Raw genomic sequence first — 17756 nt, 5'->3', positions numbered from 1 at the left:
GTTAAAGTTGCGTGTTTTTAGGTAAGTATCTGTAAGATATTTATTGACAAAAAATGGGTTTAGGTTTTGTACATTTACAAATCGATATTTCAATTTCATTCATAGAACTATTTCATTCGCCAATTGATTTTACCGGTTTTTTACAGCACTTAATTAAAAAAAAAACTATAAATGTCATTATGTGACAGGTGACAGCTTTTTTTTTTTTTTTTTTTTTTTTTTTTGGGTGACAGATGTATTACTTTTCTCTATGGGTGACAGTTCATAAACAAACAAACATCTTACAGCTGGTAGGCCGATTGATATTTTTATTTTCCACGTCCATTTAATTTTGTGTAAAAAATAATTTAATTACATTAAATTACATAACAGATCCGTGTTTAAAGACATGTCTCGGGAAGCTCAAGATGATATTGATTTTCAAAAATATGCTGTTGACTATAACCCCATCAAAATTGGTTCTATAGATGGTAAGTACTTAATAACTAATTCTCCTTACGTTACGATGACCTAATTTATGAGTTTTGCCTCACTACGACGAAGTCCTTGCATGAAGACTGCATTAGGGCGTATAATATTTGAATTTTTGTTTCTATTTGTACATATTAAACGATAATTTAATAATGTTTGGTGAATCCATTAATTTTCAAATACCTAAATGTTACCTCACTCACTAGGCACTGATACGGAGCCTCACGACCGAGCCATCGTACGGGCGCTGAACTCGGAGTACACGCCTAATAAACTGGTACAAGGTGACCAACACTACACGATTTTCATCGGCAGACTCAATCCTAGAACTACACAGGTATTTCACATAACAAAACATTCGTTTGAATATTATAATGTACCTATTCCATAATAAAGTTTAAAATAAAGTTCAAAACTGTACTTTTCTTTTTCAGGATACAATATTGGCAGAATTTTCAAAATTTGGTAAAGTCTTGTCGTGTCGCCTAGTAAAAGACATAGTTACCGGGAAATCGAAACAATACGCGTTTGTAGAATACGAGTCGTCCAGCAGCATGGAGAAAGCTTTACGGGAAATGCACAAGGAGTATATTGACGGAGCCGAGGTGCTGGTGGAGCGCGAGGCGGAGCGGCGGCTGCGGGGCTGGCGCCCGCGCCGGCTGGGCGGCGGCTTCGGCGGCCGCAAGCAGGCCGGCCAGCTGCGCTTCGGCTGCAGGGACCGACCCTTCAGGAGACCCTTTCTTATATCCTAATAAACACTATTACCATAAATCCGTATTTTCAGTCTTTACAATTACAGTACATAAAATCGAGTAGGTCATGATACATCAGTCATTGTAAATAATGTTATGGCTCAAAAACGATGTGCAATGTGTTTTGCAAAGAGTTCAGAGGATGGTGCAAATCGTTCACGAGAACCGAAGCCCTCTTGTCGATTTTAGAGGCAATCTTGCTGTCGGTATTCGTGGCGTTCCTGACATTTTTGATCATGCATTATCTGGCGTGTTCCGAACCGGAGATCCGTCAAGTGTCCATTCCACCAACTGAGTTCCCATCGTTCTCGTCGTCCGTTTCAAAATCAACGAGAACGACCCTATCCGCCGACGTGCAGTGCACGTGGAAGCCGTCGCAGAAGACGGCGGCGACGACGCACTACTACGAGGACGGGGCACCGGCGGCCGGGGCGGGGAGCACGCCCGGCAGCGCGTCCGCAGACGAGCCCAACCCGCTGCGCCTGGAGGTTCCGGCCGCGACCGAGGATTCCGACGGGGAGGAGGTCGACGAGGGAGCGGCGAGCTTCGTGCTGGCGCTGGTGAAGATTCGGCCGGCGCACGAGCCTCAGTTCGGCTGCGCGCTGACGGCGGTGTCGCGGCGCTGGGCGCTGACGGCGGCCAGCTGCGTGGAGGCGGTGGAGGAGGCGGACTCGCTGGACGCGTTCGCGATGTGCGAGGGCGCGGGCCCGTGGCGCGGCGCGGCGCACGCGGTGGCGGCCGTGCGCGTGCACCCCGGCTACGCCCGCGCCGGCCGCGCGCGCGACCTGGCGGCGCTGCGCAGCGACACGCCCCTGGGGCTCGGGCCGCTGGGCGCGCCGCGGCTGCCCACCGTGCTGGACCACTCGCTCGTCACGATAGGAGAACGGTTCTCTCTGCTTGGATATGGCAAATTCAGGTGACTTATTCGTTCGCTCGCTTCGAAAAATTACATAACAGCAGCTTATTTAACTAAAAGTAACGTAAACGAACTAAAGTCGCTGACATAGCCCGACGGATTAGCAAGCTGAACTGGCAATGGGCAGGGCACATAATACGCAGAACTGACGGCCGATGGGGCAAGCAAGGTTCTGGAATGGAGGCCGTGTACCGGAAAACGCAGCGTGGGACGTCCACCTACAAGGTGGACCGACGACATCGTAATGGTAGCAGGGAAGCGCTGGACGCAGGCTAATCGATCAACGTGGAAAGCATTGGGGGAGGCCTATGTTCAGCAGTGGACGTCCTCCTATGGCTGAAATGATGATGATGAATGACCTTATTTAAACCTACCTATCGCCTACCTAAACTCGTTCCGCAATATTATCATTTGTAACGTATATTAACAAACGCCTAATCGTTAGGACGCCCGAGGAAACTACGGCGGAGCGTCACGTGCGCGCGGCGGCGGTGTACTCGCTGCCGGCGGAGGCGTGCGAGGGCGAGGGCCCGCGCCACCTGGCCCGGCCCGGCGCCGCGCTGCCCGCCGCCGGCGCCATCGGACCGGTACTTATCTTGAATTCTATTTGATGATACGACACTAAAGAAGAAGGAAAAGGCAGAAGCGTAGAACAACGGGCTCAAATTCTCCACCCAGTCGCTGCAGGAGGCCTGTGGCAGCCTAGATAGGCTGCTTGCTTTCTGGGGGCAAATCCCAAGGGTGGTTGGAGTAGGAAGATAAACCACAAATTGCGCACAATGGCCCGTTGTTTCTGCTAATAAATAAGTAGTGTTGGTTAAAGATAATGTCGTAAAGGAAATTATTTTTGAAGTACCTACGTACTTTTATGTAATTTTGGTCATAGAGCCTCAGTGGCGGCGTAGCATGAGTTGGCACCCGGGGCGGTCAACCCCCCGTCCCCGCGTCATAAGTCCTATGGCACCCCCTGGTACCGTTACCTACTGATTCGAAGATTGAAATACAATCGTACCCCCCCCCCCGTATCATTACATAGACCGCAGATTTTGCCATACAGATGTGCCAGTGAGTACTAATCTGCGCGTCTTGTGTCACCCCCTAATGCTTGGCACCCGGGGCGGACCGCCCCCACCGCCCCCCTCTTACGCCGCTACTGCCTCAGTATCCATTTACCCAAGAAGTACGTGTGAATGGAAGCGTGTGCACTGTGCAGATCTGCGCAGGCCCGCTGTACGCGCGCGGCGGCGCGTGCAACTACTGCGCGGGCGCGCCGCTGGTGCGCGCGCGGCTGGTGCTGGGCGTGCGGGCCGGCGCGCGCTGCGGCGACTGCGAGCCCGCGCCGCACGCGCCGCTCGCGCCCGCGCGGGCCTGGCTCGACGCGCTGCTCGCGGGGGACGACCAAACTTAATCTAATTTAATGCAATAAACGGAAAATCAATGAGACTTTGTTTTCTTGGCTAATGTCGCCGCTAGGACCTACAAGATGCGTCTACGAATTACACAAAACGAAAACCCAATCCATGCTCCGTTAATTTGCCTAAAACAACGCCCAGAAATAAAGATTTTTACTCTGTGAATACTCTGGTTTCTGGGCGTAATACTTCTGTCACCAACCGTCACCTTTAGATTTCAATCACTTCACCAATGACAATTCAATTAAACAACCCAAATAATACATTAATTCCACTGTCCACCGTGTCTCTCTAAACACTCTACATTGGCAAAACCAGTGTGCTTCAAAGCCATTAGACAGAATAATAATTATACATAAACGTAGATACACTAAGAGCCATGAACAAGGTTCTGCTGGCGGGCTCGATCGTGATGGGCGTGTTCGTGGCCGGCACCGTCGCCGCCGCCGTGCTGCAGCTGCTGGCCGGCGCCGAGGGCAAGGCCGAGGACTACGACGCCTAGCCGCATCGGTAGCACGAGGGGCCTAAAGTCTGCTCCGTGAGCACGTAGAATCCCGTCCAATGACCCCAAGCTACCTATCCTTATCGCTCGCGCGTAATTATATTGCTGTCGCGACTGTGCGACGCGCGCCCGCAGTGAGTGTGCGAGCGCGACAGCAACATAATTACGTGCGAGCGACAAGGATGGGCAGCTTGGGGTCATTGGACGGGATTCTGCGTGCTCAGGGACCAGGCTTTACACAGAAATCAGCGGCGCTTGCATACGCCGTGATAACACGTTATAGTGCTGCAATCGATCTTTTGTATGTGCTTGTCTCTACGTGCCGTGCGATACGTGAAAATGCCGTTGAGAATATTTATTAATGCTTTTATTTGTTAGCGATGTCGCTTGTAGTGATTTCGTTTGTCACGTGTATTTTAGTAATGAAGGGTAGTACAAATAAAAAGTAATAATAAAACGAATGTAAGCATTAACGTAAACAGTTTATTTAAATATCTTCCGTAAGTTTGAATCAATATAATACATTTCGAATACATCGCGAGCGAGCCCCCGCGGCAACATATACAGACACGCTCGCCCCTCTAAGGCATAGTTTATACAACCTGACTATCCACCACTACCGCCTTTACACTTCTATCTATCTGTACACCTTACCTAATAACATGGAAATGAAAAGCAAAGATAATAAAACTCTTCGAGATAAGTAGATAAATCTGATGATATTATTGTCTACAGTATAGAAAAATAAAGAATTGCACCCAAATAACACTAAGAGAAACAAACTGAAAAGATTCTATCATAACGGTGTAAATATGCTCATCACGTTACGCTAAAATAGAATAAACACTAGATTACATATAAATTTTGCAATAAAAGAATATAATAATTATAATTATCAATAGAATTTAAAAAATACATAATACGAAGTCAGAAAATACATCAAATGATTAAACCATTACCACAGGAATAAAATAAAATAAATAAAATTCCGATAATTAAAATTTCACACTAAATTATCAAACAGCCGATTATTGCAAAATTGGTGAAGAATAGGGAATACGCGTCTCATTATAATTTAGTCAAGAAAAAACTGATTCGGGAATAAAATGGCGGGAGAGCGCAGCAGCCTGCGCCCCGCGGTCGTCACTACATCACAACTAACGTCACTTAGTTGCTAAGCTGCTCGGTGTGGCCTTAAGGCGCTCCCGTGGACTACTAATACAATATTGTAAGTGTCACTATGTGACCTGCGATGAGGTGTATGAAAGTACAAATGTGGAGCGTCTTCGCGGAATGAGTCGTGAGTCGTGTCGCGAGATCAACTGGTCCGGTCCACAGAAGGACGTCGGCGTCGGCTCTGTCCGCCTCCCTCACTCGCTCGGGGATGTGGCTGTGAGTGAGCGAGATGGGTAGAGCCGGAGAGGTCATTTTGTTGTTTGGGGGGCCGGCTATATGCCGGAGGTGAATTTGTCGTCCTCAGTCGCCGTCTGGTTCGGGTCGTAGATGCCGCTCTGCAAACGATTTCAGTTATTTTGAGATGGCTATCCAATAAAATATTACCTTACACTTCAATATTTTTATCTTCTATTATATAAAAGAAAGTCGTGTTAGTTACTCCACTTATAACTCAAGAACGGCTGAACCGATTTAGCTGAAAATTGACAGAGAGATAGTTTAGAGCCAGGAGAAGGACATAGGATACTTTTTATCCCGTTATTTATTGCCATTAAGGCGGAACAAAGTTCGCCGGGTCAGCTAGTTATTTATAAACTCAGTAAAACATATAGAAAGACAACGGCCATAAAACTAACGCTATCCCATGACTACACGAGTTTACATCTCGCCGTACACCTCTTTACAGTTCGAATTACTAAATAGGGTAGTTGACACCTTTCCGTAACATAACTACTCTTCATTAGTTTTAAATTAACTGTAAAATAAATTTAACTTAGTCACAAAATCAAATCAGATCATAAAAAGTTATGTCAGTTAAAAGTTATTTGTTACAGCTGGTGCTTATGGTGTCAGCTATCCAACTTCTACTACTACTAATATCACTACTTTATTACTACTACTACTACATACCTGCTAGTGTCCATTAGGAATATTCTCTACTTCCTAGGCAGCGTGTACAACATTAAAACAAGTTAATAACAAGTTCATGAACTACTGAGGACGCTGAATATAATAAAATTACAAAAAATTGAATAGAACTAGGGGTACCTCGTCCGGGAAGGGCGCGAGGGACGGGGGAGGGGTGGCGCGGGGAGTGGACAACACTTCTATTTGTATCTGAGTTGGAATTAGGGCTGGGTGAGCTTTAATATTGTGTTATTTTTATTCTTTATACTGTTACTGAACCGAGTCAGTCGGATTAAAAAGATAATATGCTAGATCTCCATAATACTGGTGGAGAAAAGGTAATAATTATAAATTAATTGTAGCCAGTCGGCAGTCAGATAGTTTTGGCTACGATAGAGCGATCTAGAAAATCTTCAGTTCGACGCAGTGGCTCGCATTAGAATGGCCCATATGGCGCAAGTACACTATTCGGGAAATTGATTGAAACGTAGTGTAAACATGCACTTCGGTTAATTTCGCTGGACGTCGCCCATACTTCAGGGTACAGACTCGCGCTTCGTCTAGTCAACTTCCTGCATAGTGTACTAGCACCATTATGGGAATGGCACGCTAATATCTTTGACTCCTCAGACCTGGAGCTGCGATAGGATCGGTGGGGGACATTTTTCGTGGATTGATGAGAGGAGACAAAAGTTCACAGGCTCCTAGACTATTAGTGGGCGTTACCTGGTGCGTGGGCTGCGGCACGAAGTACGAGGCGGGCGCGGGCGCGGCGGGCGCGGCCGGCCCCAGCACGGCGGCGGCGGGCGGCAGCGGCCTGGTGGCTGCACCCGACGGGTTAAACACGTCCACGTACGACTTCTTTATGTCTGCAAGCGCAAGGTGACATTATAACGACTGTCAAACGTGGAATACTTCAATATCATCCACTGGTTATCCGAGTCCCAAAGTTTAGTTCTGCTGAGAATAGCTTATTCTTTTTTTTTTGTAGTCATTTTCTTAATAAAGACGTTTTCCACAGTTGGGCCTGTCTTCACCGATGGTGGTCAAGAGATATATGTAGTCAATATGACTAATATAAACAGTTTACCACTAGGTGGACCGACGGTCTAGTAATGGTCGCGGGAAGAACCTGGATGCGGGTAGCGTAGAACTTTAGGCCTTTGTCTAGCAGTGGACGTCATGTGGCTGAAAGAAAGAATGAACGAAAAAGTTTTCATCCATTACTAAATTAGAAGGGATACTCACGCCTGCCCTTCTGCATCTTGAAGATGTTGGAGGTAGGCGCGGCGGGCGGGCCCCCGGGCGGCGCGCCGGCCGGCTGCGTCGCGGCCCTGCGAACAACGTACGATAGTCATGCTGACATTTGTTAACTATCATAATACATCATTTTTTTATTCATTTCGTGAAATATAAACAGCATATAATGTAATAGATGAGGCAGTTTAGATCATAATATGATCTAAACTGCCTGTTTTAAGAATTATGAAAGTTTTGTGAAAACTGCATTTGGCATATAATATATGCCATTTTCAACTTTCATAATTCTTAAAACGTTATCATTAAAAGTAATCACGACGTAGCACATAAGNAGGATATTTCAAAATTCCCATGGAAACGGGAGTTAGCGGGAAAAAACATTTGTATGAAAAAATCTAAACCTACGCGGTTTAGATTTTTTCATACAAATGTTTTTTCCGTACATGAAATGAAAGCGAGATAGACGCTTGAAATTTGGCATGCAGGTATTNCTCCCACTCGGCATGGGGCACACTGAAAACCAGCGTCGTGGCCTCCCTCACCGGGGGCCATGGCATATGCTGAGTGGGGTCCCATTGCGATGGACATCGCTGTGCGACAGGGTGGCACTGCTCAGTTTTACTTTCACTTTCATTGTATGTATTATTTTATGTCACCTATGTCTTATTTACTTTTTTTTTCTATTATTTACATCCTTTGTCTTCTGTGATGTCCATGGCAATAAATGTTTCTTTCTTTCTTTCTTTCTAAAAGAATCAGTCACATTGGCTGGTGTGTCCAATTCCTGATCCTCTAGGTCATTGGTTCCCAAACTTATTTGAGACGCGCCCCCCTCCTCCAGTCAAGAGGTAGTTTCTATGCGTTAACATGATGCTGTTTCAGTTTTTTAATTCAGCTCTGTGACCCTAGTGTGTCGCGAGCAAAATGTTTTGGTAAATAGGACTCACAGCGCGGGCGCGAGGTCGGCGGCGCGCGGCGGCGGCGGCGGCGGCGCGGCGGCGGCGTCGTCGTCGGCGTCCAGGTTGCGCCAGCGCTTGTGCTCCGCGTCCCACACGATCTGCGGACACCCACAGAACCCAATGTTATAACAATACTCTTTTACAGAACACGCGATGGATAATGTTCAACTAGAGGCAAAATGTGTAGACGACAGCACATCAAACTACAATTTTTGTTGTAAAACTGCACCTATTACAACTAAATAAGATGCTACAGTGTTTAGGTTGATGTGCCACCGTCCGTTTCTCGTTAAGTGCCGTTTGGCAACATTGGTGTACTAAAGAAATTACATAGTTAGTTTTGTCATTTATGTCACTCGTATAAGTCATACAAAAACGGATAACACAAAACCACACTCATGATATGAATAAATGATATCCGTATCATCAATGACGCTTTAACAAACTACAATGTTTATCTTTAAGCTCAAATCTCATAAAAAGTATTTCTTAAGTCACAAAGATTAATTGATTGAGAAACTTAAGCAATTTGCAAGTGATCAAAATCCAAAAAACAATCACAATCAGTACAGCAAACATGAAACAAGGCACACTCGCACTCACCTCTGAAAATCAAATACAAACGGTATACCTACCTACATTTGCGTGTCAACTACGTGCGTGTGTTGTGTGAATAGAAGCTATCGAAATAAAAGACCCACACCAAATAAAGCCTTTATTCCAAACAGAAGTAAAATATAATAACAAAAATTTATTGCAAAGAAAAAATATAACATATAAATAAACATAATAATATTTTTTAACAATCCTGTTCCAACAACTTTCGTAAGAATTTTTTTTTGTTTTCCAATATACATAAATAAACAAATGAGTTTCATACATAAACTAAACATATGAGAGTTATAATATTTCTCAAGTAATAAAACAAAATAGGTAACTCTTGCTAACAAATGTGGGTGGTTATGAATAGACACTTTAGGATAAAATACATACAATCGTTATACAGCAGGATATACAAATAAACATGAGCTAAACCGGGGAAACTTAAATGTGAGTATAGTAGAAGGAAAGAACATCGAGTTAAGGTGCATTCTTTACAAAAGTACTCGCAATGTTAATGGTTATGACGTATTCGCTAAAAATGGGCATGGACTTAATAGGCCACGCCTTGGTCACTGAGATGATGGCATCGATTGCAAACTTAACATTTTCAAAACTGAAACTTGCATGACTACGATACGCGCTAGGATATAATCCTATCGAGTGACATTATCGATTTTAGGCAATAAGTCAAAGCATTTGTCGTTTAAAATCGATTAGGACATCATTTAGTATCGTGGCGTGCATACCAGAATCAGAACAAGTCGTGTCATAAAGTTGTTGTAAGTGCTTTTGTTTGCGGCAAGCACAAATTAGACTGGTTTTAGAATCGAGCTGACGCACGCTGACAACCGAAATGTAAGTTGGCGCTGAGCGATCAGGGTCACTCAGGAACATTTCCTTTAATTACATACATATCGATCTGTCAGCGCCGACGATCAGCGAGCGGTCAGCGCGATTCTAAGGTTTGATTTCCTCTTAGACTGAGGTTGGTGACCGACGTCGGCGGCGCGTACGATTTACACTAGTTCTATGTAATCATCTGCCACTGACAACAGCGTTGCAGTACGGTGCTTCGTCACAGACGTCAGCTTATGAAGAAATCAAGCCTAAAAGCCGGCTCACAAGAGCGTGGGCATGTCGAAGCTGCCGTGGGCTTGGCGAGCGCGACTCACCGTGGGGTTCTTGTCGTCGGGCAGGATCATCTGGTTGGGCGCGCGCAGCGACAGGCGCGTGAGGATGCCGCCCAGCCAGCCCGAGCGCTTGTCGCCGGACTCCTTCTGCTTGTCCGCGCTCTTGCTCGGCTTCGGCGTGTCCGTCTCGCGGTCAGTCTGCAGGGAAATTGACGTAAGTTATTGATTCTTAAAGTTTTTGCGTCTACTATCATAGAAACGTCTACGTAACATTTTAAATTCCACGTGTTTCTACTTGATTTAGACAAAAGCCCGGTCTGTCTCGCACACTCACTGCGGGCGCTCGTCGCTAGGTCGCGACAGCAATATAATTACGCGCGAGCGATAAGGATGGGTAGCTTGGGGTCATTGGACAAAATTCTACGTGCTCACAGACCAGACTATAGAAAAGAACGTCTAAGTGAAAGATGTAATAACCTTTTTCCTCTCACATTAAATTAAGACTAAATTGTTCGTTAACTAATCGCAAATATTATTAAACACTCATACATTGAAAAATGAATATTCTTTATATTTTTATTCGGTAAAGTTTGGCTAAACACTGGCAGGTCGGTACCCCTCCTTAGCAGTTCGATCGTTTCTCCCAAATGACGCCCACTGCTGTAGGCCTAAGATGCGCGCCGTGATAACTTTTATCGACGTCAATTTGTATGGGTAAAATCGATAAAATGGCGTGATAACCGCCTATCACGGCGCGCATCTTAGGCCTACAGGACAAAGGCCTCCTTTAGCAGTAATAATGTTATCCTAGTGACACATGTAAACAAGTTACTACACAAGTGCATCGGTGCTAGTACAAGCACAGAATAATAATAAGTACTACGTACAGAAGTTTTACTTCGCGAAGGTATTTAAAAAAATGTATGCTCAATGTCATTAACAATATGGTGTAATTTAGCCTGTTTCAAGAGTCAAGCACCATTTTGTTGACAAACGTCAGTGATCGGCACTGCGCCGAAGCTATAGGGCTGACTTCGGTAAAATGATGTGACGTGAGGTGCCAAACTGCGGAAAATGGCGGAGGGATATACATGATTTAGCATGAATTATCATGAATAATATTAACTACTTATTTACCTCTCAGTGTCTTGAGGCAACTTAAAAAAGTACATTCTGTGTTTTTATTATTATTTAGGCAGTTAAATACTGCACAGTATTTAGTACAGCATTTTCTTTATTTTCTTCCATCATACACAAGAATACGCGTGCGTGAGTCAACGTTCGCTCGTATGTGAGGCCTTGTCGAATAGTATCCTGCTTGTGGGCCATCGTGCGTGTTTTGTTTTCGATGTAAACTCGCGGAGATGAACAGGCCTGGTACAAGTGTCTCACCTCCTGGCTGGGCGGGCGGTCGTCGTCGTATGCGTAGAGGCCGGCGCCGGCAGCGCCCGGCATGGTGATCATGGGCCGCGGCTCCGGCGCGCCCCCGCCCCCCGCGCCCGCCTCGCCCTCCCCCGCCGCCCCGCCCGCCTCGCCGCCCGGCTGCTAGAAACAACACTGGCTTGCTTAACTACTAACATATCAAAGGTTAAAGAAAATAACTTCCTAAAGAAGAGAACTGTATAAAGTACGGCCAACGAGAAGCGATACCAAATGTAAACAAACCTATCCTAATCCTAACCTAGTCATGGTCATTTGGAATAGCAGGGGTTTGACTTTGACATATTTTGGCGGGAGAACGAGACATTACGACAAATACACAAGATGGGAAGAGAGAATAGATTGTCAGTTTGACAGTCGAATCGACCTTTTGTATCGCTGCTAGTTGGCCGTACTTTAGTTGTATTATCAATTTTGTGTTCCAACCTATGTACCGTGCTTCATGTAATAAAAATTTGAATTGAATTTGAAAAACTTATAAGTTCATCAATTATATTATCAAAAAATATTGGACACGTATATTTTAATTTGTCAATCAAACTAGTAATTACAAAGTTATGGTGCGATGAAGTTCCGCGTGAGGTCACTGTGCTACTTTTTAAGAACTCCTTGACGTAACGTTCCTCTTTTCTTGAACTTTGGCGCGCTTTATCTCTTTAAATTTTCACTAGTTTGAAAAAGTGAAAAATACATGTCGAGTATTTTTTTATAACTAACGGACTATTCAAGTCTTGCTTTTATACCCAGGAAACATTCACACGAGAGAATAGCAGTCCACTGACGATAATACCTATCGTTTTGGGTTCCCAGGTGAACGTAATTTTATAAGTCATGAGTCGTATGCTGAATGAAGCTGCTTTCAGTAGTAGAAAGACCGACAGAGGGCCGAAACCAGCGAAAAATAAAATTAAGTTAAATTACAAAAATCGCAAATCACAAAATTACGCGTTTTTGTTAAACATTATACTACTTTTTATATTCTTTACATACCTCAAATTTATACATATACACACACATAAGTCGTGTAGTAATGTATCCGTTTGCATGGGGGCTACGACATTATCAAGCTGGTATTCTATTATTTGTTCCCAGAATGACATAAAAGTGTTTCCATAAAGAGGTATAGATTTGATAAGGCTCTTCGCAGTTTATAGCGTCATAACGTTTTAATTAATTTCGACGTAAAACTCATTATACACAACAACAACACAGTGAACCGGTACCGTAGTGAATAGTGCGTCTAACAAAATAACCGCGAAAAATTATTGAAAATAAATAACAAAGTATATTTTCAACTAAACATTTATTTGTGAACAGTAATATACATGGACACAATATCGAGTAACAACGAAGCATTATTGATCTAACTAATGCCACAAAAACTATTTTGAATAATTGTATATCTCAATCTCACATAGATTCATATCCATAATTAACTATGTTTGGTATGAATGATATTAAATTAACAACAATATTAGTTTGTCTTGTAAATGCGTCAAATGCCTGATTTGTGAACATTTTCAGGAATGATTGTTTATTGTCCTGCAATAGTTGGTGAATCAACAGGTAAAGAAACACCAAGCCAATTTATTTGATTTCAAAGTAATTAAATAACTGTTTCTTTTAAATGGATATTAAGTTTTAGTAGTAGGTATTGCTGAAATTATTACACAAGACCATTCTGTTGAAGTACGTGTCGCGGGAGGTGTACGATTACGGCTAATAGGTCTTACAATTTATTTTATTTTTCAGTTCCCGCACACCACATCGAATGGCTCTCGCAGAGCCCTCTCGTCTCCCGTGGCACGCAAATCATCAGGATACTTATAGCTTATAGCCGAAGGTGAAGCAAGATACATTACCATAGAAGAATGGAGAATACTTAGAAGTAGTTTTAGTTTAGAGATTCTAGTTTTTTTAGTAGGTAGTTCTAGTTCGATATAAATGGACACTTAGTATTTTTAGTTGAACTATTACAACATCAATATTCTGGATCAGACAGACACAAGCGTTAGCGAATAGACATCAATATAATTTATGCCGATCAATAAAGTCATCGACAACAACAATAATTCAGATCTCATAGATATCACAGCGAATAAAATAAATATTAGCACAGCGCGGGACGTATATGCACTACAACTAAACAGTACAGTCATTAATTCATCGGTTAATTCGTTTCACGATATCGGGACACTCGAGCGAGGATCGGTTCGGTATCACGGGCACTCTCAGCGGGGGAGGTCATCGGTTATTCTGGGGCCATTTCAGAGAGAGGGCGCCCCGGGGGCGGCGGGGTCAGGCGACTCGTTCAGTCGAGCTTCTCCCGCGCCGGCTCGCGCGGCTTGACGCGCGCCACCAGCCGCCGCAGGAAGCCCAGCACGCGCTGCAGGCGTGGCCCGGCCGGCGGGCGGCGGGCGGCGCGCCCCGGCCGCAGCCCCCGGGCGGCGGCGGAGGCCGGGCGCGTGGAGGACGTCGGGCGCGGGCGGGCGGCGCGCGGGGGCGGGGGCGGGCGGGGCCAGCACGTCGGGGCGCGCGGTCTCCTGCCGCCGCCACAACACTGCGTTAGACTTGCCGGCGGCTCGGTCGCGCATCGCTCGTCGCGGATCGACTCGGAATGGACGGTCGTTCGGCGTCGCGGCCGCGCGCGTGTGAGGTGTGAAATTGACGATTGTGCTCGAACGAGATGCCGGCTTGCGACTTCGTTTTTCTGAATTAGTTCCGCGCGAGGTTTCCGATTTGTATGTAAATACGAGCACGTCAGCTGAATAGCTGCAAATGCGGACAATGAGCGACAAAAAAGACGCTTTTGTATAATCTCAGGAATGTAGTGTTTTACTTTGTTTCCTTTTTAATTTTACTTTTAAAACATCAATGTCAAAAAATACATAAATCTAAATCAACTACGAAAACACCATCACCACGTCGAGCAAGATAAACGTTGCCATTAAATAAATTAACGTGTCGATACGAAATGAAGTGTGACAATATTTTAATTCTAATAAAAATGTGTTCAACTAAGAATTGCAGTGACTTTTTGTAGCAATAATGATAGCATTGACTGTATATTATTATAATTTATACATGAGCGATAATCTCTGATAAAAATTCCTCCCAAAAAATATCGATAAGAAGGCATATATAAAGGAAGGAAAAACTTTTGATAAATTGTGTAAGCCTTCCTCATTGCCACAGAAAGTCACCGTCCGCCCGGGAGCTGCGGCACCCACCTCTGCGTAAGCATAGGGCTGGGGCTCGGGCTGCCAGTAGCCGTTGTCCTCGTAGCCGTACTGGTAGGGCGCGGGCTCGGGCGGCGCGGGCGCTTGGTTGTAGTCCGCCTGGCTGTAGTCCGCCTGGCCGTAGTACTTCGGGTAGTCCGCGGTCTCCTCGGTTGGTTCCGGGAAGCTCGCCGCGGGCTGCTGGAATGGCTGCTGCTGTTGCTGCGCCTGGAATAGTATATTATTTAAAGTAAAAGGCGACGGGAGAAATATGCGACTAAGGGGCCATCCCATCTAATCTAACCAGCGCGTGCGGAATGAAGACCAAATCCTTCACTTGGCTTTGTAAGTTAGGGCAAGTTGTCCTGCAGTGAGACTAAATGACTTGATGATGATGAAAATACTTTTTTCAAAGTGGGGGTATTTGTGTAAAACATCCTTTCAAAATATGGCTAAAACACATACCTGCCTTGTCTTGTCTTACATAAAAAATATATCAATTACAACACAACAACATAAACATCATTTCGCTCACCTGTTCCTGCCACGCGTACGGCTGCTGCTGCGCATAGTATCCGTCCGGCGCGCTGTGCTGCGGCGTGTTGTGCGCAGACGCCTCCGCCTAGTACACGAATATCGGTTAGGGCACGCACTACACATGCTGGGTTACGTACGAGTACGACACACAGTGTTCATTCAAATTAATAGTCAGGTTAATAAACAGAAAATGCGCATATAATACAATTTTGTGATTGAACGCAAAACTTATAAATGTCGACCGCTGCAATCAATTGACATGCTTATTGCTTAGGTCAGCGTCGACAACGCTGAGCAAAGCGCGCAGCGAGGGAGATTGCGTGATTTTTCCGAAAAATAAAACACGCCGCGTCGACGTTGCGCGGCCGCTGCCAAGTCGACGACGCTCAAAAGGCGCTAAGGCAGTGGTTCTTAACCGGTGGTCCGCGGACCACTGGTGGTCCCTGGAGGCTTTCCAAGTGGTCCACGATGTGCACTTGCACACCTTGGTCAAAACCACTTTAAACTGGTTTTTGCAGTCAAACTGGTTTTGACCGATTATGAGGTGGTCCCTGACAAGACAGAAAAGACAATGCCATAGTAAGTTACAATACATGTCATAGTAAGTTTGGTTTATCACACTATTTTGTAATAAAAAAAAAGGTTGGACGCCACCTTCCATACAAAATCTGGCATTGCCATTTGGTAAAATGGTCCCTCATGACTTAAAGGTTAAGAATCACTGCGCTAAGGTGAGGGGTCCCTTATCACGAACTGTCAAAATGCTATTCTTCTATAAATTGTGTACTGACCGTGAGCGCGTCGGCGACGCTGGTGACGTCGTGCAGCCACTGCTGGTGGCGCGGCGAGGGCTCGCTGTCGCCGCCCTCCTCCACCAGCGGCGGGTCTTCCTGCAGCACCGGGTCGTGGTACCGTAGCCTGCGACAAATTTCCATTAACCACTGCCATCACAGCTTGCCCAGTGGCCTTATTCACGTAACAAAACTTTAACGACAACAAAACACTGAGTTGCGTTCCTATCGAGTAAAATGACCCCTGTGAATGCGGATATAGAACTGTTTTTCAATGGGACGACGTAACAAAACTTCAATGAAAACAAATCGCTGAGTTCCGAACTTCCGATCCTATCGAGTAATCGTTCTATGACCTTGTGAAAACGAATTTAGAAGTGTTTTTCAATGGGACGACTTCTGAACGTCATCAACGAGATCTTGACTGTCAAAATAAGACCATTAGGCCACAGGCCTGTTCGTCTCCCCGAGTAGCCAACGAAAACAAAACACGCGTGGCGTACCCGCCGGCGGGTATAATCCACAAGGGATTCACGAGCGAGTAGTGAGTGACGTACTACGGTACGAGCGCGCGCACGTAAAATATTCACTTTGGAAAGAAAAAAAAAACGCGTGTGGTGCGTTAGATGGCGACACATCAGTAGCTTCTTGTAGCAGTCATCCTTATCGCATGGGTACAGTACCGATCACTGACGTATGTAAACGAAACGGTGCTTGACTCTGAGGCAAGCCAAATTGCACCATATTGTTGAAGAAATTGAGTAGACATTTTTTCAAATATCTTCGTTAAGAAATCTTTTTGTATGTAAAGCCTGGGGGCTAATTCAAATGCATTTGTCGAGAGTAGAAATCGTCTGTCAAATAATTTTCTAGTAATCAATTTTGAACTGATTGTCAAGGTAATACAGTTGAAAATTGAATAACAAAGCCAGACTATGCCTAATGTCAGATCAGCTGATGGTAGATGCCCTGGTCCGTAAGCACGTAGAATTTTGTCCAATGACCCCTAGCTACCCATCCTTATCGCTCGCGCGTAATTATGTTGCTATCGCGCTCGCACACTCACTGCGGGCGCCCGTCGCACCGTCGCGACAGCAATATAATTACGCGCGAGCGCGCGCGGTCATTGGACAAAATTCTACGTGCTCACGGACCAGGCTTTAGTACACATTATTATTGTGTACTATGGGTTTATCTCACCTGTCAGCGAGCGAGGCGAGGCTGCGGCAGAGCGCCGGCGAGTAATCCCGCGGCGAGCGCGTGACGGCGCGCGCGGCCTGCTCCGTGTACGCTAGCGCGCGCTCGTATAGTCCCGCGTCCACTAGACGCGTGCTCAGCAGTAGTTTGTACACCTAAGGACAAACATGCATGTTTTATTTAGACTTTGAAAATGGAATGAGGGTTATCGTTTTAGCGCTCACCAGTTAGCGCCACTGTAGAGTGAGGTCCTGTCACTTGCTAGTAGCGAAGACAGTGGCACCAACTGGTGAGCGCTAAAGTGGTAGGAGGACTATCGCATTTGCACTCATCAAGATGGCGCCACTGTAGAGTAAGGTCCTGTCAATCGCCAAGGGTGCCAACTGTTAAGTATAAAAACGATAGCCCTCATTGGGCTTCACAACCAAATCAATTCAGCCGTAGAATGTCCACTGCTGAACATAGACCTTTCCTGCCACCTTGTGA

The 17756-nt window shown here is 45.3% G+C and overlaps 3 protein-coding genes across 6 annotated transcripts in view; 2 read left to right on the top strand and 1 right to left on the bottom strand.

Annotated features, from left to right (window-relative positions):
- Positions 1–286: 286 nt before the first annotated feature.
- On the top strand, positions 287–3572 carry LOC114363509 (uncharacterized). Its single transcript, XM_028319242.1, has 5 exons — positions 287–470; positions 678–808; positions 906–2139; positions 2585–2726; positions 3353–3572. Exons 3-5 carry the CDS (start codon positions 1334–1336, stop codon positions 3545–3547), a joined length of 1143 nt encoding a protein of 380 aa, XP_028175043.1. The 5' UTR covers positions 287–470; positions 678–808; positions 906–1333; the 3' UTR covers positions 3548–3572.
- LOC114363497 (U11/U12 small nuclear ribonucleoprotein 35 kDa protein) lies at positions 389–1223 on the top strand. Its single transcript, XM_028319229.1, has 3 exons — positions 389–470; positions 678–808; positions 906–1223. The coding sequence occupies exons 1-3, from the start codon at positions 389–391 to the stop codon at positions 1221–1223; spliced, it is 531 nt and encodes a 176-aa protein (XP_028175030.1).
- A 944-nt stretch (positions 3573–4516) lies between the features above and the next one.
- Sec16 (endoplasmic reticulum export factor secretory 16) overlaps positions 4517–17756 on the bottom strand; it is a 33240-nt gene continuing 20000 nt past the window's right edge. For 3 of the 4 annotated variants that reach the window (XM_028319249.1, XM_028319253.1, XM_028319251.1), the window contains 10 exons: positions 17274–17425; positions 16074–16200; positions 15281–15367; positions 14758–14973; positions 11480–11629; positions 10130–10288; positions 8343–8452; positions 7384–7469; positions 6862–7004; positions 4517–5564 (listed from right to left, as the gene is read on the bottom strand). In XM_028319249.1, the coding sequence (XP_028175050.1) occupies positions 5502–5564; positions 6862–7004; positions 7384–7469; positions 8343–8452; positions 10130–10288; positions 11480–11629; positions 14758–14973; positions 15281–15367; positions 16074–16200; positions 17274–17425 (1293 nt within the window). In that variant the 3' untranslated portion in view covers positions 4517–5501. The remainder of the gene's footprint in view (positions 5565–6861; positions 7005–7383; positions 7470–8342; positions 8453–10129; positions 10289–11479; positions 11630–14757; positions 14974–15280; positions 15368–16073; positions 16201–17273; positions 17426–17756) is intronic. The other variant, XM_028319250.1, reaches the window with a different exon arrangement.

The sequence above is a fragment of the Ostrinia furnacalis genome, unplaced genomic scaffold (assembly GCF_004193835.3).
Source record: "Ostrinia furnacalis isolate ACB-3 unplaced genomic scaffold, ASM419383v2 OfSCF7157, whole genome shotgun sequence".
Lineage (NCBI taxonomy): Eukaryota > Metazoa > Arthropoda > Insecta > Lepidoptera > Crambidae > Ostrinia > Ostrinia furnacalis.
This window is presented reverse-complemented; position numbering and strand designations above follow the sequence as displayed.

Excerpts from the sequence above, each read along its gene's own strand:
- LOC114363497 (XM_028319229.1), top strand. The coding sequence starts at position 389 with ATGTCTCGGGAAGCTCAAGATGATATTGATTTTCAAAAATATGCTGTT. Across the intron at positions 471-677 it reads CAAAATTGGTTCTATAGATG|GCACTGATACGGAGCCTCAC; the intron begins GTAAGTACTTAA and ends CTCACTCACTAG. Across the intron at positions 809-905 it reads TCAATCCTAGAACTACACAG|GATACAATATTGGCAGAATT; the intron begins GTATTTCACATA and ends TTTCTTTTTCAG.
- LOC114363509 (XM_028319242.1), top strand. The coding sequence starts at position 1,334 with ATGTGCAATGTGTTTTGCAAAGAGTTCAGAGGATGGTGCAAATCGTTC. Across the intron at positions 2,140-2,584 it reads CTTGGATATGGCAAATTCAG|GACGCCCGAGGAAACTACGG; the intron begins GTGACTTATTCG and ends CCTAATCGTTAG. Across the intron at positions 2,727-3,352 it reads CCGCCGGCGCCATCGGACCG|ATCTGCGCAGGCCCGCTGTA; the intron begins GTACTTATCTTG and ends TGCACTGTGCAG.